At 33.4% G+C, this 24,235-nt stretch overlaps 1 protein-coding gene across 1 annotated transcript in view; it reads left to right on the plus strand.

Annotated features, from left to right (window-relative positions):
• The window catches only part of CSMD3 (CUB and Sushi multiple domains 3), an 878,998-nt gene that overhangs the window by 111,847 nt on the left and 742,916 nt on the right, over positions 1-24,235 (plus strand). The window contains exon 3 of the mRNA XM_058668892.1: positions 16,971-17,083. Coding sequence (XP_058524875.1) covers positions 16,971-17,083 — 113 coding nt within the window. The remainder of the gene's footprint in view (positions 1-16,970; positions 17,084-24,235) is intronic.

The following is a 24,235-nucleotide window of genomic DNA, read 5'->3' on the forward strand; positions in this document are numbered from 1 at the left end:
ACTTAAAATGCATCTTACTAAATGAGAATTTACTAAGTCTACCATTAATAATTTAGGTTTCAAATGATTTAGAACTACATAAAAGCTTATGTCCTAACTTTCCAAATTTGAAATTTTAATTTATAAACTGTGCAAATTAGAATTGTGAGGACTAAATTAGTTTGTAAGTCATAAAATCTGTCATATAATTATTCAATAATTCAAAATTATTTCATTTACAAATTATTTATTTTGTGGTTCAAATAATGACTTGTTCACTGTAAGTAAACTTTAACCCATATGTGTCTATTTTCACCGAAAATATTGAGTTACATTTTGAATTGATATGCACATTCTTAAAGTGGAAATAATTTCAAAATTTGTGCATAAATATTCTAGACTTCACAAGTATGCAAGTAAAGCAAATTTGATAAAATGTACATAAACTCAGGAGCTCATATCTTATTTCATATAAGAACACTTTCACCGTCCCGGGAAGTTTAATTGTATTTCTTTGCAGTCAATCCCTACAGACCTGTAGTTTCCAAGCAACCACTGTACTGATTTCTCCACCATGTGCTATTTTTGTTGATTCCAAACAGTTACATAAATTGGATGCCACATTGTGTATTCTTTTGTGTTTGGTCTTTTTTATTTATTCAAGTTTTTACACTATCAGCCAGTTATTTCCTTTGTTACTAAATAATATTTAAGGAATGTTTTAAGTATTTATGCAATTTTTGTATTATATATTTGACAAATATTTGCAATGAAGTTCTTTTCTTTAAAGCTGTGACATATTTATTTTGTTTTCTTACAAACTATTTTTGATGAGCCAGACTTTGTAATTTTAACAGGTTTGCTTTACTTATAGTTTTATTTTGCTGGTGGATTCTATATAGCCTGATATTATTTCCCTATACAAACATAAAAATATTCTCCTATATTTCTTCCTGAAACTTTAGTGTTTTATCATTTACATTTGGGTTTATGATTTGTCATATGTGAGGGATTCTAGGTCCATTTTGATTCATGTGGATATTAAAATACACTGGAATTAACATGACATGCATTTTAAAGAATTGCAGAAATGACAATTCAAGATATGATGGTCCCAGCTGGCTGTGTCTCGTTATACTAACAATTAAGCATGTTTTACATATGTTTTAAAAAATAACTACATCATAACTAAGTTTTGCTAAAAGAAACCCTTTGTTTCCATGATTTTTTTCTTGCTTCAGTAGGTTTTTTTGTGACTATCCATAACTGATTTAATCAGTATCATGTCAAAGAATATATATTTCTATACTTACATATATAAAATATCTGAACTTTGTTCATTTTTATGTATTAAATATAAACTTTGCTCAATATTTCTCTCAGTGCTCTGAGTAGTATAAAATATTAAATACAACATATTGTAATTTTTATTTAGTACACACATGTGTTGGATCCTGGAAGTAAAATATAGACTACACAAAGCTAGACTACATAATCAAACAAAAGTAAGTAGAATGAATAAAAAGTATCTGCAGCTTGAATTCCCACTTGCATAATCAGTAGACCTTTCCTCTTGCAGAAAATGCTGGCAGTATCCTCATAAATGTTTGTGAGCAGACACTACAGTTCTTCTCTTATGTAATTAATCTTCGCTACTTTCTTCTCTGTTTTGCCGCTTGAATTGCCCATGCAATTCCTAAAACTCTTGATAAAAATCTTTTTCCATCCTACTTGATATTTCTTTCAAAGTCATGCAACGTTCTGTCTCATTTCCTGTAGGTATAGATACTGAGGTGATGAAAGACTTTCCCTCAAAAATTATCAGAAAGTATGTTAATGAATTATTAGATCATAGAAACAAATGATCATAGGATATGCAACAGTGCATGTTAGTAATTTAGCCCTAGTTGATAATATTACCTGTTACGTCCTGTCTATAGGCTGTCATAAAAGTTAGATTGAGAGTGATGCAGCTAAATTGAGTACGTGGGCACTGAACGTTTCCCCTTCAAGCAGCCTCTGTATCTGATCTCTCTCATACAGTAAAATGCCTGAGAAATTCAGAGGCTCTGTTGCTTGACCCAGTGGAACAGATGGCTTGCAATGTGCTGGTCTGTGTGCAGAAACTGTGTTTGTAATATTCACAACTGTTCACTAAATGAAGGAGAGCAATGCGAGGCTTTTTATATCTATCTATAATTTTAGAGAGAGCCATCAAGCACAAATGTGAATCTTGTGCACTCAACTCAACCAGGACCAAAGTAATAAACCTGTATAGAAAACATAGGCACCAGGCAGAATACATGAGTTTTTAGAAGTGGGATTTTAGATGAACAAGCTAGAAAAAAACTTTATATGTGGTTTATACCCCTGCTTCACAGCACTTTAATTTGTTAGAGATTTCTTGAATTGCCATTGGGTAGGCAAAAAAAAAAAACCCAATTAAAATGTTGGTGTACCTTAGGCAATTGATGCCTTCTTTTCAGATATCATTTCTCACTTTAGAGCATTCAAATTAATGACTGGATAGAGCTCAAGGACAAACGGGATTTCTAAAACTTTGTCAACATAAAAGGCTCTTTCAAATCTGAGTAAGGAAGTATTCAAGAGTATACACAAGTATTTGTTGTTTATACTAGGCATGGTGCCAAACAGAATTGAGTTGGCTTTTAGTAAAGAAATAAACTAAAGTAAACCATTAAAACTGGGTTTGAAACAGCACAAAGATAATAAGCAAGTTTAAACTTCTTGTTCCATGGATTATGTTTATTCAATCTTTGCTATCAAATCTGTGAAAAGGTTCACTTCTATTGACTTGCTTTCAGCACATTAGCACTGATACCCCAAAATTAAAATACACCTGATGTAACTGACAGACAATATTCTTTGCAAAAGTCACTTACTTTACATAAATACTCATTTTCTCAACTGCAAAATGGTACAATCAAAAGGCCTGTTTGATTATCTAGTGGAAAGCAATTTAAGGTTCTCAAAACAAAATTATTAATACTAGTACATGCTGTATAATAATCTAATATAGTTTTAAAATTTATTATGAATTAATGTAGGATGTTAGTATATGACATTTCATGCTCATTGCACTGTCTCCCCTCTTCAGACCTCCCAGCCTTAAAATAGACACAGGAGAGAAAAATGAAACATTTGTTCCACCCATCTTCTGTCATCCATCCTAACACTCTCCTTAATCCAAGGTCCTAATGGGTCTGTAACCACCTTACCTTTGTAATAAATATTAATTTTTTAAAAATCGCTAAAATAGAGAGAAAAGGGTGATCCAAATATCTTGGAATATTCTACTTAGCTGAAGTAAGCAGAGAAAGGTACTATTATTGGGATCCAGTTTTCCCTAAATTCAAAAAGATTGAGGTTCGCTCATTAGGTTTGGCAGTATAATAGCATATGACACTGTTTTAAGTTGATTTTACAAGTGGTGCTGGGGGCATGAATCATATTGAAAATTATTTCAAGGAATAGTAGGAGTAAAAATATTGAAACACTGAAAACAGAGTACTGTTTATTATCTTGCCTATTTTTAACTGATATTTAATAGATTACATTAATTTCTGAGAACACAGTGACATCCCCCTCCTACCTCCTCTCCACTTTTTTTTTTTAACTGTTTAAGATAACACATTCTAGACTTTACTACAAGGAAAGTCTCATTAACAATTTACCAAATTAAGAAGTGTAACAAGTAAAGAGCAAAAAGACCTTAAAATCAGACTATTGTTGAAAGAACATTTTTTTTAAAAAAAGCTGGCAAAGGAAATGTTACAATGGTGTTTATTTAGGCCATATGCATGTTAGATAATATTTACATTTATTTGATGAGAATAATTAACCATGTTTCAAGCTTGAAATCTACTTGATGATATATTTGTATAATATACTATAGCACAAAGGCAAATATAAGTTAGTTATTTTAAATATATATTTATTTATTTAAAAGGCAGTGAGACATGTAGAGTGGCAAAGAGAGTGACATCAACAGCAAGAGAATTCCTAACCGTTGGTTCAGTCTTCAAATGACCAGAAAGCCTGGGGCTGGGCTAGAAGGAAGCCCAGAGCTTAGAACTCAATCCCTGTTTCCCTCACAAGTGGCAGGACTCGACTACCTGTGCCATCACCTGTTGCTTCTGTCAGCACGTGAACGGGAAGCTGGGATTGGTACTGGATACACACCTTTCCAAACCTGCTAACGTTCTTTAAGTCACGTCTCAAATATTAGTTTTATGACATATCTTAAAAATATTGCAAAATCATCATCATAATAATATGTTTTATCAAATAATGATTCTCAGAAGGAATATGAATCATCTCCTAGATAGCCAATGATAGTTCAGTAGGACACTTTGCAATTCATGACAGGATGAACTAAGCCAGAAATTGTCAGGCAAGTACGTTTTTGGCGAATGATGCTAGCAGCCCTTATTTGTTCAGTTTGTAAGCTGGAGGCCATGTAAACTAACTTCCTAAAGGAAATGTTTTATGCCTCTGTATACCACAGCATATCAACAAATTTGCATTTAATAATAAATATTCAGTGAAAACACATTCTTTCTCTCCTATTTCTCTTCAAAAACTGAGTATAAATAGGAAGCTGTGGACATAAGATTTTGATACTGGCATTGAGTATAGATAGCTACTTCAGGGGACTTCCCTCTTGCTCCTCATTCTCTACTGTTTAATTCCCTTTTCTGTAACCTTAACCATAGCAGGCCTGAACTTTGCCTTGTACTTATTTCACCACTGTTCTCCTTTGGACTTTACTCTACATGTAACCCAGTCTCTCTAAGTTCTCTTGTATCAGTCCTCACATTGTGTGATTTATACAAAGAGAGATCAACAAGGACAACATCTTATTTTATTCTTTTGAAGTTCTCTTCACATGTTCTTGGATGATAACCCAATATTACAATAGTAAGATGTTGTATTACGTGGTAAAATGTTACTATGCTTTATAAAACTAAGTAATAATAGATGCTTAATAAAATATTTGTCCATAAACATTTAAAGCAATTTTTATTATAATTATGGGTAATTTTAAATAAATAAAATTCTAATTATGATGTTAATTTAAACTTGAAGTCTTCATAAATATCACAAACTGCCAAGTGCTAAATATTTTTTTATCCTAAAAAATATCTTTATTTAAGTTAAAACACTATTTTTAGAAATTTTCTGGGCTATGTCTAAAAAGATCAATGCTCTGAATTAATGAAAAATCACAAAGAAACAGGTTTAAAGTACTCATTTTTGAATGCAAACCCAGCCAGGCTGTTTTTATTATAGCTTTGTGCATTCCATACAAAAAGGAAATATTGTGATATAAAACATTTTCATAGCATACGTGTAATTGATTTTATCATTAGCTATGATTACCTGACACTATATACATTTATTGCAGCTAATATCTTACTTACTGTGTTTTGAATGAAGCCCTATTGATTAAATAAATTTAACTTGATTATATATCAGCCAACTTCACTGTGATATATATCGCTTCTTCTGCTTACCTCCACATCTAAATCATTGTTTTAATGAAAGCATGTTATCTGTATTGCTTTGTGAAGCATGGTAATAACTAAAATGTTAACATGTCAAATCCATGTTGTATAAAATTACACAAATTTCCCTCATGATAAAAACTATAATAGATTGAAAATGAAATGCTTCTTAACGAAAAGTGTGAAAAATGAATATGTAAGCTGTATCACCTTATTTTTTAAATTTTCATTCTCATGTTTTTTATTTTATTTATCTGAAAGGCAGAGATAGAAACAGAGACCTCATAATTGCTGATTTACTTTCCATAATGCCCCCAACCACCCAGACTGAAGCCGGGAATCCAGTCTGTCTTCAATACAAGTGTTAATGACCCAATAATTGAACCATCATTTGCTGCCTCCCAGGAAGCTGGAACGTAGAGCAGAGCTGGGTTTGAAACCCAGAATATGAGAATTAAACCCATATTCTGATATATCCCTAGGAGCAGATTGATACTGAACCTAACGCCTTGCCCTGTTTTTGGTTATAATAGACTGAATAGGGCATAAAGGCTCTGGCTAAGTCTATTGTTTTTACCCTTCTGATTCTTAACATGGTAATGATGTTATACTGTAAATATTGAACATTTTCCAAATGAGTAGGTCAGACTTGTTCGTGAGTAAATAATAATTTCATCTTATTAATTTGTTCATATCTTAAAAAGTTTTTCATTTATATAAAGAACAAATTTTGCATATTTCACAATATAGACTCAGGTGTATATTGGTACTTCGTACCCTACCCTCCCTATTACCCACATTCCCCACCCTCCTTCAATGACATACTTTCAGTTCACTGCACAAATACAGGCTTATCACTCTGTTAAGTAGAGAAATCAGCTAGTAGCAACTATAAAATAATATTGAATTTTTTCTCAGAATGATTTATTAGACTAATATATTTCCTGTGATATATTGTTGCATAATATCCTTAGATAACTTAATCACTTAAGTTCTCATAGTTTTGATATGATCTGTGAAGTAATTCTAAGATCTAAAATCTAAAGCTCCTTTCTACTTCCAAATAAAATAAGCTAAATGATGTAACTAAATATATGACCAGATTTTGGTCCATTAATTTGCCATTTATATGGTAAATTTTAAATGCAAGAGTTTTACAGCTGTTTTTGATAAGTCAATAAAATATCTTCTTTATATTTATACCATATGATTTATTGAGATCAAATGAGCTTTTGAAAAAAAAAAAAACTTTTCAACTACATGTATAACTTAATGTATTTTATATAACCAGTAATATATACAGCATAATTGAAAATTTACAACTGTAATAATATTTAAAATAAAGATGTATTTATCAAACACTGATATGATTTTTGTATTATAACATAACAGTAAAGACACATCTACATAACATTGTGCTTAATTTTATTAGACTAACCCTAACCATTAATACATGTCTTCCTATTACCCACCCACCTTCCTTAAAATGCTTTGGTTTTTGGATTATGTCTGCCAAAATACAGTTAGAGCCATCTAATTTCCTAATTGTTTTCTTAGATTTTGTCTTTGATGGATTGAATAAAATGGGTTGCTATGAATATTGAAAGATTTCTTATTTGTATATATCTGTATTTCTTAATCAAGACACAAAAGACCAATTTTTTGTGTGTTCTGTATGTCAGATAGAACTGCATTCATCATTCATCAGTTTTCCTATTCAGATCAGTTCTCTAATTCTTTTTATGGAAATTTCCTCTGAAATTTGGTTATATGTTTTAGTCAAAATTATCACTGAAAATATTTTACTTTAAAGTTAAGTTTTCTGAACTTTTCTACTTGTTTGTTTTTATGTTCATATATTTTCAATCTACCAAATTATTCTACTTTTAAGACTTATATGAATTGTTTCAACTTCAGACTTTTTGTAGACATCATGATTTTTTTGTGTGTGAATAGCCTCTGATAGGAAGACAATTTGTTATATGTGTACTAAATTTCACTTTCCTTTATCTTTATTTAATAACTAGTTATGGTGGTAATAGTTATATTAGTAGAAAGAATACATATTTGGAAACAGAGGAGTCTACTGTATGTTAATTCTTTCACTGAATAAAGAGGAAAATGTGAAGAAACTATTTAACCTTTCTAAACTTTATTGAAAATTAGACCATAAAAAGCTCTTCCACACTGTTTTGTGGATTAAATGTATAAAACATTAACATGGCACAAAGACTTAACATCATCATTAGTGAGAATAATTTAAACATCTTGGCTTCTGTGAATGCCTTGCTGTGCACAGTATTAATATTCACAGCCTCGTTTTCTTTTTCTGCCTGTCTTTAATCAGGACTGTCCTTTAATCAAGGTGAACATGAATCCCACTGCATCTCATAATCCTTTCACTGACAAACAACTCAAAATAAATGTCAGGATGGATTTTCTCTTTCTTCTCTCCCTCTTTCTTGTGATAATCACTAAACGTCATGTCTTACTTCACTGAAACCACTCACTACAAGGTGATATTACACTTGCCAGTTCCACAGATTAGTTCTAAGCACTCACGTTAAATTTCAATGTCAGAACAATTTGAAAACACCGTTAATTCATTAAAATTCTAGCAAAACTGTTTTCACAAAAGAGAAAGATTACGGTTTAATTTCAGACTTAACCATTTGCTAATAATATATGTGTTCTTACAAAAATTTCTCTTCTTAGACCTCTTGTTTTCATTTTCAAAACGTATTAATAAAAATAATGTCATGTATAATCCTTGTTGGGGACAGTGGGGCAATGTATTTTATGCACTTCACTCACAGTAGGAACTTAGAACCTAGTAACATTTAGCCTTATTTAATTAATTAAAATACCTCTAGTGATTTAATACAAACTCAGCCCAAAGCAATTTTTAACATAACCATCCCCGTTTCTTTATTATTAATATCCTTGCTATTTAAAATATTTTTAAATTAAAAAGTAAATATTTACATTTCACAGCATACTTGCTGTGCAGTCTCAGCTACTCTGAAGTCAGCCTAAAATCTATGTTGTATGCTTTACACCCTTGTTGGTCCAATTACAGTGTATACCTCTGCTTGACCAGCACACATGCACTACATACTGCAGTGCACCTGCTGAGGATTGGGTGTTCTAATACCAGTGCTATGTCTATCACACCCACCCAGACCATTGGAATACCCTTTCCCTGGTTTAGCTCCTAGTCTGGGAAGGGCTCTTAGATCATGCCACTGCGCACAATGTAACTAAACCCTGTTGATTAAAGCTAATAAACTAAACAGCGACTACACTATCATCCCCAACTAGAATCAGTCTGTATTGCCTCCCAGGTACCTTAAGGCACATTTTTTTCCAAAAATTCATTTACCATGAAAATCCCCTTTCTTCTCTTTCTCTTCCCTGTTCCTCCTTCTTTCTCCCACCTCCACCCCTGTCTCTTCACTCTCTCCCTCTGTTTTTTCCCTCTGTCCCTCTCTTCTCTTTCCCTATATTCCTCCCTTCCTCTCTCTACTTCTCTCCCCCCTGCTACCTTTCTTCAGGAAGATTAGAAGTGATAACTCAAGAATCCAACAAAAGTTATAATTGAGAATATTAACAACAGATTAATCAGAAGAATGAATACCTGAACCTGAAGACAGGTATTATGAAAACAGACTAGTTACCAAAAACAAAAACAAACAAACAAAAAACAAAAGCAAAACAGAATGAAGACATCCTCAGAGATTTGGAATATTAATGAGGTACCAGATACTTGAATTTTGGTTTCCCTGCAGGTGAAACATATGGAAAATATATAGGAAATATATTGATTGAAATGACAACTAAAATTTCACTCCAGTTTTGAGAAAAGTATGAACATTCAGATAATAGAGGCCAATTAGAGACAAAATAAACATGTACACAAAGAACAAGGAAAAAATATAAAAACTACAAAGAAAAAGTGCTAAGTCATGTTCCAGGAAAACCTTCAATAAAATAATAGCAAATTCTCTTCCAGCAAAACAGAACCAAACAAAAAAAACTAACCTCACAGGTAGGAGGCAATGGAATGTCATATTACATTACTGTATCCAGTTTGGGAATCAAACAGCAGATTAATTATCTTTCTGTCTCTGCCACTGTGCTTTTCAAATAAATCAAAAAGCAGGTTTTAGATACTTATTTTATTTTATTGGAAAGACAGAATTTTAGAGAGAAGGACAGACAGAGAAAAGGATCTTCCATCATCTGGTTCACTCCCCAAAAGCTAGAAGTGAGGAGCCTCCTCCAAGTCTCCCACATACATTTAGAGCCCCAAGGACCTGGGTAATCTTTGTTGCCCTCCTAGATCACAGACAGGGAGCTGTATGGGAAAAGGAGCAGCCAGGACATGAGGCAATCCCCAAATGGGATGATGGTGTTTGCCCATATAGAAAAACTAGCCTATTGATCCATGGTGCCAGTCATAATCAAGAAGCCATTTTATTTTATTTTTATTTTATTGTTTTTAAAAGATCTTTCATCCACTGGTTCACTCCCCAAATGGTCGTAGCAGCCAGAGCTAAGCTGATCCAAAGGCAGAAGTCAAAACCCCTTTCAAATTTCCCACACCACGCACGGTCCCAAGGCTCTGGGCCATCCTCTTCTGCTTTCCCAGGCAGCAAGTGGGGAACAGCCAGGACACAAGCCACACAAGCAAGTGGCCTGGGTTAATGGCTCAATTGGCTAAATCCTCAGCTTGCTAGTGCTGGCATCTCATAACGGTACCAGCCATTGCTGCCATTTGGGGAATGAATCAGCTGATGGAAAATCTTTAAAGAAACAACAGCAAAAGATAATTTTTAAATAGCAGTATAAAACTCACTGGAAGAGCAGTTATACAAAGCATAAATAGAAAGGCATGAGTACTTACCAATAGGTATAATTCAAAAGGTTCTTAGAAGTTGGAATTAAAAGAGAAAATTTATTTGAGCTCCAAAATTTTGTTAGAAATGTATTCATTTATACGCAAGTCAGAGAGTTGCAGAGAGAGGAGGAGAGGGAGGGAGGGAAAGAGGCAGGTGGAGAGAAAGGCCGAGGAGGAGAATGTTTGCTGTTCATTATGCTGGTTTATGCTCTTCACTCAGCTACTCTTCATTCCTGGTTAGAATGCAGGGCTGCACCACGCCAAAGTCAGAAACTAGGAGCTTCTTCAGGCTCTCCCACATGGCCATTTTCTGTGTTTTTTCCCAAATTGTTAGCAAGGAGTTGAATTCTTAGTGGAGCAGCAGGAACATGAATTGGCAAGCAGATGCAGGTTTTAGCTGCTATATCACAATGCTGGCTCTGGGTGCAAAAGTTTTTTTTTTTTTTTTATCCATGCATATGTGCATACGAGGAATCCTCGCCAAGTTCATAAAAATGGAAATTACAACAAAACATACAATGATTTGCAGATGAATTCATAAACTAAAATGCCAAATTACTCAACATTATGTGTTGATTCAATGTAGTTTTTATTAAAAGTCTAATAACTCTAGAAAACACAATCCTAAAATCTATATGGATAAAAAGATTCAAAACAGCCAAAGAAATCGTAAAGAGAAATGATAAAGAAAAATACACCATAATACTAGATTCCCAAAATACTACAGAGTTGTAGTAGCAAATAAAACAGCATGGTCCTGACATTAAAAAAAAAAAGACACAGAACAATGGAAAAGAACTGTGATATCACAAATGAAACCAAAGCATTTACAGCCAACTGATTTTTACAAAAGCACCAGAATCACACTCTGAAAATGGAAAAGGCTCTTAAAAAAGATGAAACACATAAACACAGTGTTTTCTACACTGAAATTTGAAAAACAATGTTTAAAAGGTAAAAATATGAGCCTCATTTTTCATGGTAAACAAAAATGAATTCAAAATGGAAAAATCTAGGTTTAAGATAAAACCATGAAAGTATTAGAAAAAAATAGATGAATACTTTAATGTTCTTGATAAGAACACTGTCTTGGCATAGTCAATGATCTTACTGTTCAGACCCACAACCACAGTCAGCAAAAGCGAAAACAGACAAATAGGATTACGTCAAACTACTAAACTTCTAAACTTCTGAACATCAAAGGAAACAACAAATGGAAGAGAAGAGATATCCGCAGAATGGAAGAACATATAGGCAAATTTTTAATCTAAAGGAGGATACATAGAATGTATAAAAAATGAAAAATCTTGGATCCAGCGTGGTAGCCTAGTTGTTAAAGTCCTCACCTTCCATGAGTTGGGATCCCATACGGGGGTAAGTCTAATCCTGGCTGCCCCACTTTCCATCCAGCTCCCTGCTTGTGGCCTGGGAAAGCCGTCAAGGACAGTTAATACTTGGGACCCTGCACCCATATGAGAGACCCAGAAGAGGCTACCAGCTCCTGACTTCAGATCTTCCCAGTTCTGGCAATTGCAGCCACTTGTGAAGTGAATCAGCAGACTAAAAATCTTTTTCTCTGTCTCTCCTCCTCTCTATATACCTGACTTTCCAATAAAAATAAAATAAATTGTTTTAAAAAATGAAAAAGCCATAACAAAAATGATCAAACTATATTGGGCAAATGATTTGAATATATAATACTCTGAAGAAGAAGAAGAATGGCCAAAAGTGCAAAAAAATGTTTTCACTGGAGGCTGGCATTGTGCCAAAGCAAGCAAAGCCACCTGCTGAGATACTAGGATCCCATATGCATACTGGTTTGTGTTCTGGCTCCACTTCTGATCCAGTTCCTTAAAATTGGCCCCTAAAACACTTGGGTCCCCAGTCCCCATGTGGGAGACCCAGAAGAAGCTCCAGTTCCTGCTTTGATCCTGTCTTTGCAGAAACCTTAGGAATGAACCAGTGGATAGAAGACTGTTCTCTCTTCGCATCTCTCTCCTTTGCTCTCTGTAAGTTTGTCTTTCAAATAAATAAATATTTTAAAAGCTATTAAGGCCAATGCTGTGGCTCGGTGGGCAACACCAGGAACCTATAGGGGTGCCAGTATGAGTCCTGGCTGGTCTACTTCTGATCCAGTTGTCTGCTAATGTGCCTGGGAAAGCAGCAAAGAAAGCCTGTAGTGCTGGGGCCCATAAATCCACATGGGAAACCAGTATGAATGTCCTAGCTTCTGATTTCTGCCTGACCTAGCCCTGGCTGTAGTATTTACCTGGGGTGTGAAGTAGTGGATAACAAGTCTCCCTCTCTACCTCTCTCCTCTCTGTAACTTTACCTTTTAAATAAATAAATAAATAAATAAATAAATAAATAAATAAATAAATAAATCTCTAAAACAAAAGAGTTCTCACCAGTAGCCATCACAGTAAGATATCATCTCATATCAAACAAAACAAAATGAAATGTTGGTGAGGGTGTTAGACAAAAGCAAACTGTTAAACTTTGTTGGTGGGAATGCAAATTGGTATAGTGATTATGGAGAACTCTATGGAAAATTCTCAAAAAACTGAGAACATGTCTGTATTATATGACCCAACTATTCTAATCTGGCTATATACACATAAACACACTTTTACCAAAAGGAAATGTTATACTGCCAAAGAGATAAAGCCAATGCTATATTCATTGCAGTGCTGTTCACAGCAGCCCATATTGAAACAAATCTAAGCAGCTATGAGGAGAAAATGCACAAAAAATGTGTGGAAATATATATAATGGAATATTATTGCCCTCTGAAGCAAAATAAAATCCTTTTATTTGCAGAAAAATGAATAAACTAGGAGCCTAAAACCTAAAAAGTTTGATTTCAATGATAATTTAACGAGGTTAGAAATGAAGGAGGGTGAGGAAGAAACAGGAGAGTCAGATAAAAGGAATTTGTTCTACAGTTGAAGCATAGTGAATGAACATGAGTTACAATAACCCAGTATTGATATTATGAAGATCTAGTAAAGATAAGCTTTCAACCTCAATAAATGAATAAATAAATAAGTAAATAAAGGCAAAGAGATGGAAATACTCACTACAGTGACATGATCACACAAACGGTATATACCTTAAATATCACACTGTACACACAGCCACATACAGTTACTATTTGCTCATTAAGATGCTTAAAAACATTATGGAGTATAAAATTAATTTTTTTAAATAACAAAGGATAAAATCCCTTAAGGCGATCCAATCTTAGACAGGAATAAGATAATTTGCCCTAACTGCATAGAAAGAATGCATTGTATGCTATATTAGGAGAAGAGTGAAAAAAATGCTTAAATTACCGATGTGTTTCAATAAAAACTACATTTTAGTTCTCAAAATAACCTACTACTATTCTGGATCTGCGACTGTTTTACTATGACTGATTTAGTTTCTGAGTTTTCCTCTTCTTCAATTAAAAAAACACCTTGATACCCAACAATTATGCATATTTCCAAATTACCTTGTGATGTTTCTACATGCATTTACACTGTACATAAGGATAAACACTGTCTCTTCAAAATGTATCCTGCTTTTTTCTTAACGAAAATATTCAGATTCACGTCTCTTTGTTTTTCTTTTCTCTGGACCACCACATCCATATGTATAGCATCATCATGCATTCATGATTCCTAAATGCAATAGGAAATTAAATTCACTCCACAGTATAATTTACCCATTCTTTAGAAGGGAATGCTAAGAAGGGGAGAAGTTTTTGTGTGTGTGTGGGTCATTATGGAGTTTGTTAGAAAGGTTCTTCTATTATCATGGGAGTATTTTCTGGAAAAGTTGTCAAAAATGAAAAAAAAATACAGGTGACAGTGCTGGCTGTGCATTGTTGCAAGTGGATCCAGGTTTGTAGATTCTTCAGGATGGTGGAGGGAACAGAAAAGAATGGAATTACGCACTAACTTTGTGGTGATACTTAAATGATATCTGTTTCTACTCTAGTCCCTATCCACATGCACACATATGCATGTATCTATTTCCTTATACATACCTGTATTTAGCGCATTTTCCTAACATGATTAATTTCCCTCGCTCACATATGTATTTTTCTGTTATTTCATATTTGATAGAAGTCTCAGCTCATTTGCTCTCAACAAATGTTATAATTTTTCATGTATGCACAGCCATAGCTGCCTTTAACATCACTACTACTGACACTTTGACATAAGCATGAATTACTGTGCTGTGCTTCATGTACCCAATATCAATAGGGCATGCATGATTTATTCTCACAGAACACCCATTACTTTAAATATCATCTTGTACTTGTGGTCTTACTGTTCACTTTAAGATTAAATAGGTTAATAGCTTGTTTCAGCAGAAAATTCCCTATATATTCTTGGACTTCTTTTTTATGAACTGTTGAGCTTAAATAACATTGTAAGATAATTCATATCTAAGTCACTGTGAGAATGCTGGTGTTATAATACAATTTGTTTTAGCAAGCCACAAACTGAAGAGGAAAGGGCAATGAGTTTTGAGTCACAGCAAAAAGAAATATGTTTGGTACCTATATCTTAGGTTTCAAAAATACATGAGCCCATTCCACACAAATTTTCTTATTTAACATTAGTCAAGTACACTTTAACTTAAGAATATTCATTTTAGAGGCAGAATCAGAGCTAGAGAGAGTGTGAGAGAGCACTCCCATCTGTTACTTCCTCAAGGGTTCTGTAATGGCTGGGGCTGAGCAAAGGTTACAGCTAGGAGTTAGTAACAAACTCCTATTCTCCCAGGTGGGAGGCAGGAAGCCAGTCCCCTGAGGCATTGCCACTGCTTCCCAGTGTGCCCATTATGAGGTGGCTGGAAATAGGACCAACATCTAGTGTTGAAATCAGATCAGCTAATACACATGTCAGCCACAAGGCTAATGGCCTACCCTGCCACCTTACCATCCTACCACTTGCATTTTAAATTTCACTCTCTGTTGTCTCTCTTTGCCTTAACCTCTGTCTCCTTTTTTTTTAACCTTTCACCCTACCTTCTCACTGCCTTTCTGCTTCCATGTCTAATTTTCTCTCCATCTCATTATAAGCAATAAGTAATGTATTCATCTTTTAATTCAAAATTATAGCTTTTTTTTGGAAAGTCAGCTACATGAAGAGGAGAAGAGACAGAGAGGAAGATATTCCCTTAGCTGATTCACTCCCCAAGTGGCTGCAATGGCGGGAGCTGCGCCGATCCAAAGCCAGGAGCCAGGAGCCTCGTCCAAGTCTCCCACTTAGGCTCTGGGTCCCAAGGCTTTGGGCAGTTATTGACTGCTGACCCAGGCCACAAGCAGGAAGCTGGATAGGAAACGGTGCTTCCAGGATTAGAGCATTATTAGGATATAATATGGGGGAATAGGCAAAAGGGGTAGTGGGATATATTTAAACACTTTAATTGGAAAATTAAAAGAAGTAAATATGTAACAGTTTGTACTACCACGTCAGATGTGAAGATATTCTCAAAACAATGGCCATGAACTAATGCAAGTTCATCTCAAAATATTTATAAAATAGGGAAATGTGCAAATGCAGACAATTTTCATGTGAAAATAAGTTTAGAATATATACCTTTTAGGCCTGACATGGTAGCCTAGTGGCTGAAGTCCTCGACTTGCATGAACCAGGATCCCATATGGGAACCAGTTCATATCCTGGCTGCTCCACTTCCCATCCAGCTCCCTGCTTGTGGCCTAGTATGACCCAGTCTTGGGACCCTGCACCTGAGTGGGAGACCAGGAGGAAGCTCCTGGCTTCTGGCTTCAGATAGGCTCAGCTTTGGCTGTTGCAGCCATTTGTGGAGTGAATCAGCAGACAGAAGGGATAAATTCATACAGAAAATGTATGGAAGGAAATCATAAAGGAATTTGCAATATAGTTTTATTAATTTCCCCGTAGGATGTAGTTTATTAAACAAAAGAAGAAAGTCTGAAATTTTACATGCTTATATTCTTTAGAGACACTGATGTAGAATTAGGGCACTGTATCGTATTAAAGAATACTGATGGAAAGACATTTAAAAATATGAACAAACCAAGTATCCACTAACAGTATCATGATTGTATACTTAATCTCTGGATACTTTCATGGCCACAGTTCTCATAAAATTGTCCATGGTTCTCTGAAGACCCTGAGACATTTTCAGGAGTCAGCAGATCCAAAAAATTCCCTAGGTAGAACTAAAATAATTATTTGCTTGTTTTCACTTAACTAACAATTTTCCTCAGAATACAAAAAAAAATTATGTTGAAACTGCTTAGTGCATTAGTACAACTCAACCAGTGAACAGAAGCTAGTACCAAGTAGTCCTTAGTCATTAATATTTTAATATACATGATCCGTTTAATAGATATGATAAATGTTGTGCATAAATCTGTACATATGTACACAGGTAGTAATCTCTTGATAAATGGCTTCTAATCACAAGTCACTGATACATTAGTACATACTAAAGCAAAGCTTAAATATTTGATAGATAACTCTGCATCTCTTTTAATCTTCAAGACGTAAAGTGACTATTTTTCTTTTCGTCTGTAGGTTAACAGGATTCCATCTGCCACCACCCGTGACAAGTACCAAATCTGTGTTCTCACTACGTTTGACCAGCGATTTTGCAGTTAGTGCACATGGGTTTAAAGTGTATTATGAAGGTAAGTGATGCTATTATGAAAGAAACCATTGCACAGTTCAAGCTAGTTAACAAGAGTTTTTCAAACACACAAATGGATAAGAATCATGATTAAGAGAAACACTGTTCATCTGATTATTTCAAGTCTTAGTCCAGAGATCCATGACTTAGTAATTTTCATATAAAAATGATAGAACTAGTAGACTTGAATGCGTCATATTATTGCTCCTAGACATAGGAAATGCCCTTGAATAATGAATCAGATCATAATTTGGGCATACTACCTACTCATCCTCTGCTGGGTCAATCTGCCAGAAAGAACCAACAATCTTTCTTTTTCATGAAGTTAAAATCAAAAAGAAAAAAATACCAGAAAAAATACAGTAATTGACATCTTCCATTTCTATATCAGCTTTTTTCAACATGACAAAGCCATGATCTCTAAACCACAGAGGAACATGTGCTTAATAATTGAGTGGTACCCCAAGCTCTCCAGAGGGTGTTAAAAAGCACAGAAATTTTATTTGTTTCTTAAAAGTGAAAACTTCTGATGTAATAAAATCTGTCCCTATGTGTTTCAGATAAAAATCATGGATTTATAATTTCTTTCCTACATGATTGTAGAAATAAAATATTTACTTAGTTTAAGAAAGACACCTCCCCACTCATCTATGGAAATATTTCATATTTCAATTCACCTACACAGGACCATACTGCCAGAATTCATCAGTCACTAATAGTGTTGTCATAAAGACAAACACAAATGTTGTAGGGGCAGATATTTAATGAATCACACAATAAAAATGCATGTATAAACAGCATGTTAGACAATTAAAAATCTCTATAAAACAGAATCGTTACAGTATAATATTTTGCTTTGGGGAAAGATTGAAATTTTTTTCACTGCTATTTTTCACTAAGAAAAACTCATATACCAGTTGGTTAAAAATGTTCATTGCTCTGTATCATAAATGATAACATATGCAGTACTCAACACTATTTTCTACCTAGTGCAATTCTTAACTGTTATTTGTCTAACAGTAAAGAACAAGTTCAAAGACATACGTTCTTTGACTGTGATAACAATAATGATTATTTACTAAGGTGCTTATACACTTTTAGTGGTGGCAAGTTAATTCATAGTTTAATGCACTACCAACACAAAAGGATTAGCCTTTAGTGTAATTTTTGCAATATTGAAGGAGTAAATAATTCATTAACTTTCTACTTAGGGTTCATCAATAGAAAATCTTTCTCTGTTCATAAACATATAAAGCTATTTTAGGGTAGCTTACTCTGAAAGAAATTACAAAGTGTATTAAAAATGTAGTAACATGGAAGGTGAATTATGATGCTGACATGTTTTCTAGTTTGGCTGTCAATTTCAAAGAATTCATACTAAAATGTTTTTATAACTTTCCTTTGTTTTTACACATGCAATGCTTAATTTCTTTCTACATTTTCTGCAACATTAAATTGTTCCCACCCTTTTCTACTTTGTAGAAAATGAATTTATATATTTTCATGACATATAAAGGTATGTTTCAGAGGACTTATGCTAAACATGATACTAGGCATCAAGGTTGCAGTAGCAGATTGGTACTAGCCACCATGTTGCAGAGCTTTCAGATACTGAATATACTTTTCTATTCCTGCAGTAACAAATTGCCAATATTCAGCAACTCAGTCAAAGTATGCTATTTCATAGTTCCATGAGTGAGAAGTTGTAGTTATTCTGCTGATTTCTTTAGTCTGAGTCAAAAAATAAATAAATAATAAAAATATTATCAGATGGAGCTTTTATCTGAAGACTCTGGGAAAAAAATATACAGACTTTCCAGCATATTCTGCATATTAGCAGGATCTGGTTTCTTACAATTGTAGATTGGAGATCATGGTTTCTTTCTGTCTTTCAGTCAGGGCTACTCAAAGACTCTGGAGTTCTCTGCCCTTTGTGAATAGGCCCCACCTCTCAGAGCTACAAGTGGTTTACTGAATCACTCTCAGACAAGTAATTGCTCTAATTTCCCCCACTAACATGGTAGGGAATCTTTTTTTCTGCCAGATGCCACATGGATATTTATATCATTTGTAGAATAAATAAAATTATCAGCTTAAAAATTCAACCAACTTTTCCAGTTATTAAATGTCGAGGCCTGCCTATGGTGTTCTTCGCAGGGCCACAACAGATGATTTTTCTGGGCTTTTTAAGGCTGATGGACAAGAAGTCTCCTACCTCTGCTACCTTCTTCCTCCACACATCTCTGATTATGGGTAGAACATTTTGATCAGGGCAAACAACTGATAACATCTGTTTTCTCTAGAATGAATGGTAACAAAGGATTGGCTAAAGAAAATACAAAATATATTTTGGCTCTTACACATTTTACTGGAAAAAATACATGACTAATTCTTACTAATTAATATTTTATTACAGAATCTTATTGCTTGGAGAACCATTTACTGTGGAAATAAAATAGTCTGAGAATACATGTGCACATAAATATATTCTCAATGTTGGCAAAACAGAAAAAAATTAAATTGTACATTGGAACTTTTTAAGTAGACAAGTAAATTGTTAGAATATATTTTATTTTAAGAATGATGAAAAAATTTCCTGAAGTTCAATGCTCACTCTTTTTGATTGATTCAGTGACTTTGGCAAAGTGTAAATAATGTGATGTACAGTGTTTTATATATATTATATATATGCAATAATATTCAATATCTTTATTAAATGTAAGCAAATATTATATGTAATGATTATCTTAGTATCTGGGATAATAATGAATAATCTCTGAAAATATCAGTTGCACATTGCAACTGATAGGGACACGTATAAAATATGTAAGTACTTAAGTGAGTATTTGACATAATAATTAGAACACAGAATTCCTGAGATTGAATCCCAGCTCTGCTCCTGATTCCAGCTTCCTGGTTGTGTGCACCCTGGGAGGCAACAGGTGATTTCCCAAGTTCTTGGGTCCTTGCCAATCACCTTGGTGCTCTCATTGAGTTCCAGGCTCCTATATTAGGCCTGGCTCAGCCCTGAGTTCTGCAGATGTTCAGGAAGTAAATATTAGCAAAAGATTTCTCCCTCTCTATCTTTGAAATAAATGATAAATAAAAATTTATAAAATAGGTAAGAATAATCTTCTAAGCCGCTTCAAACACAAGGCGAATATTATGTCAAAATATTGTGGATGTATATAAGTAATTAAATCATACACCGGATAAAAATGCTTACTTTTAGGAAATTTGCTATTAATACTTAATTTTTACATTTTAATTTGAAGATATAATAGCTTTGTTGCCAACATCACTAGTTATTACAATTTATCAAGTGATTTCATTGTGCCAAGCACCAGCACAGATTTTACATTGCTTTTCCAACATAAAACTATATAAAACATTGTAATGATCAAAAATTTAACTGACCTTACTATAAAAAATATTTAAATATCTACTAATATAAACTCTATAAATTCTGAAGACTTATTGATCTAACAATGAATTATAAATCATTTGTTTAAGGTCTTTTTTCAGCCACTGTTCGCACTGATTTATAAAATAGTCATAGATATTAAATATTGTTATTTAAATGACTAATCTTTGTGCAATCCATCTGTTCTGCTTAGAACATTATATTCACACTTCTCTAATTAGCACAGTAATTTGTAACAATTTCAGATAATTTTGCTGTTCACACAAAATCTATATAATATGATGGTTGTTATGTTTACTAGTATAAAATTAAAGGCTGGAACCATACTATGAACCTGATTCAGAAATTAATTTGCAAAATGTTCATTTTTCCTCTCATCAAAATTTAGTAAGTTAATTCAGAAAGCACTGGTTCAGCATTTGATTCTACTGTGGAATATTATAGAAAAGTAAATTAGAAATAATTTTTTCCATGTAAGCAGTTACCTGGTATTTTTTCTGTTGCTGTACATTTATGAAATATGGCCATGTCACACACACACATAACCATTGTGAAAATCTATTTTTATAAGAGGGAACACTGATATTATTTGTATTTTCTGGAAGATTGTTTAAAATAAGAAAATAGCATGAAATAGGTTGCCCACATTATTTGGACTGAAAACGTTAAGCAATCCCATCTTTAGGAAGGATAACACAGAAATCTCAACATTGTCATACGCATATCCATTTACAGTTCGAACCAAGAGAATTGACACGTTAACACATGCACCCAGGTGTGCAATGTTCTTGTAATCAGAAAGATCAAAACACTCACAAAAGTTAAGAAAATCACCTGCCCAGAACTGTCAGCTCTTCATGTGCAGGTCAGTGCTAGCGACTGAAATGAAGCTCAGAAGAGGTGTGCTGAAAGCATACGTGGGAATTAGCTGAAGATACTTGTGAATAAATCGGAACCACAAAAGCAATATTCTAAGGGACCCAGATGAAAGAACAAATGCCCTTTCACAGACATTGTGTCTAGAAGAGATCACACCCAGATTCTCAAGTGATAATGATACACAAATTAAAATGGTGTATTATTGCAGGCATGTTGCTTTAAAATGAAAATATTATCCAGGTAACAAAAATCCAAAAACTATTGACATTTTTAAATGTATTTCATAGCTTTCTTTACATGCATATTATCAAGAACTGCAAAACTTCTTAGATTTTTATCTTATTGAAAGTTAACGAGTTATCTTGACACAGTTTGATGGTCAGGTGCACATGAACAGAACAGAATACACAACGCTACCAAGTCAGGGATGAGGAGCTTTCTTTGATATAGCAACAGAAACACTAAAAGTATCAAGAAAGTGTTTGTTTTCTCAGAGCCTCATTCATACAGAGACTGGAAATGGCTAAGAGACACCCCCCCGTACATGGTAGGTTGTACAGGAATGAAAAATTCCAGTGTTAGGGTACCAGAATGCTTTACGATAGGTAGTAAGCAAACCTGCCCCTTGTCCTGGTGGTAGATAATGCACACATACTGCTGCTGTGCAAAAAGAGTTAGTAATTCAGCTCACAGGATGTAAAGTAACACGGAGAATTGCTTCCCAATACACATTTACAGTGATCTTCCACAACACGAGTGATTTTCACCAATATTTTAAAATTCCAAATAGAAACTTTCATTAGGTATTACTATAGGAAGCTTGCCAAAATGAGTGGATGGAATCTAGAAATTTCAATACTTTGTCAGCCATATATGGTCCTATTATTATCAGCACTATAGGAATCTACACATACTTGGATATCTTGAAAATACATTCTGAAAATGAGTGCCATTTCTTTTCTTCTCGTACATTTTATGCTAATGGGTGTTTGTTGTACTTCATGTGCAGTAATGTAGTTCACTATGATTTCTCGGTCTATATTTATTACCAAATTCAATCACTTATTTGATCTTTTTGCATTATTTTAAAATTTTATAAAGGCTATCATTTATATGAAAGTTGAATAGATTTCCTCACACACTTAGCACAATATATAGTAGAAAATCAAACTAATAAAAATTTGAAAATAAAAATATATAATTTATGAAGCCATAATAGAATATTATCGAACTATGCAGAGAAAAACTTTGGAATATCAAAAGCCAAAGGAAAACATTGATTAGGCTGAAAGAAATATGAGACATACTGAATATAATAAAATATATTTAATGCTAAAAGTCAAATAAAATGATCTGAAACTTGATAATCTATAGGGTAAATAGGCCACTGTTTTCTTTGGTATTAAATTTGTAAAATACATAAATTAAAAATGTACTTAAAGTTCAAGAGTATGTGAAAAACTGCCTCCATTAAATTGATTGCTAATACTATTCTAATCATTAGAAATATTATTGACTTATGGACAAGCAAACTTGACATAAGGATTTTCTTGGTAACTATCTAAGAAAAATAAGATGAAACTGATGTAATTTAAACAGAACTTTACCATTAAATATCTCAGATATGAATTCATTTGAGAAGACAGTATCCATTTTTTGGATGATTATTTTTGTGTAAAAACAACACAACTTTACAATTTTTTCCTGATTATATTTAGAGAAAAATTTGAGGTATTAAAAAGAATATGTTATCTTGAGAGATAATAACCTTTTCAAACTGTAAATGAGAATTTTTGTCACCAATTTTGTGAATTTATTTTTTGTGCTTTCAAAAACATCCATTTGTATGTAGTTTCAAATGCTACTCATTTTTAAGTTAATTTTAGGAATTATTATCCAAGATTATTAAATTATATTGCATTTATTTTAAAATTTCTTTAGTTTTGACCCGATATTATTCCAGTTTTCTCTCTTGAGTCAAGTTGGTATAATTTTCATAATAGGGCAAATATGTTTGTTAACTGTTAGACACTGCAGGTTTATATTTTCTCAATAAGCCATGTATGTCACTTCATTATTGGCTCTTTACAAACACCATGAACTACATTTATCTCATGACTAAAATGTCATGGAGATATACTTAAAATTTTAATATGTATCTTTTCGTTGGTTAAGTAAAAAAAAATCATTTATACCCAAAATCCATTTGAAATTGATAAATAAAATCCACTATTGTGCATGATCACATTAAGAATTAGATGTAAGCAACCCACTATTACTTCATGTATTCCTGTGTATGTAATAGATGTATGTCAAACAGTGACAATGGCAATGTCTTAAAGAAATCTTAAATACCTATGTGATTTCTGAATTTTTGGCTTCAATTTTAGTATTTGGATGACATCTGTTGAATAGTTTATATTATTCAGTTCATATTTTTCATTGCAATTTTTAAAATAGCTTCACTTTTTGTGTGTTCTAACTTACTAGCAAATATTTAATCAAAATGCATTTTGAATGCTAATACTTTCACAGTTTTAACCATCCAGTCTCAGCTATGATTACTTCCCATTCCCCTGGATACTATGATACTGTCGTATTAGATTCCTAAAACATTCTCTAGCAACCTTGCCTTCCCAACTCCCATGCAATCTGCAGTAATAGCTCATAATAATTCTTTAGTCAAAACTATTTTATGCTAAAGTTATCAGAATCAATATTTAATTCGAATATTTGCTCTCCGCTTTTCAGAAAATGAACAACATTCTCCTTATTCACAATTGATTATATCAACAAGACGTGTGTTCCAAGCAACAGAAAAGATGAAGAGAGGGAAACTAGGGCAAATAG

This window comes from Ochotona princeps, chromosome 9 (genome assembly GCF_030435755.1).
Source record: "Ochotona princeps isolate mOchPri1 chromosome 9, mOchPri1.hap1, whole genome shotgun sequence".
NCBI lineage: Eukaryota > Metazoa > Chordata > Mammalia > Lagomorpha > Ochotonidae > Ochotona > Ochotona princeps.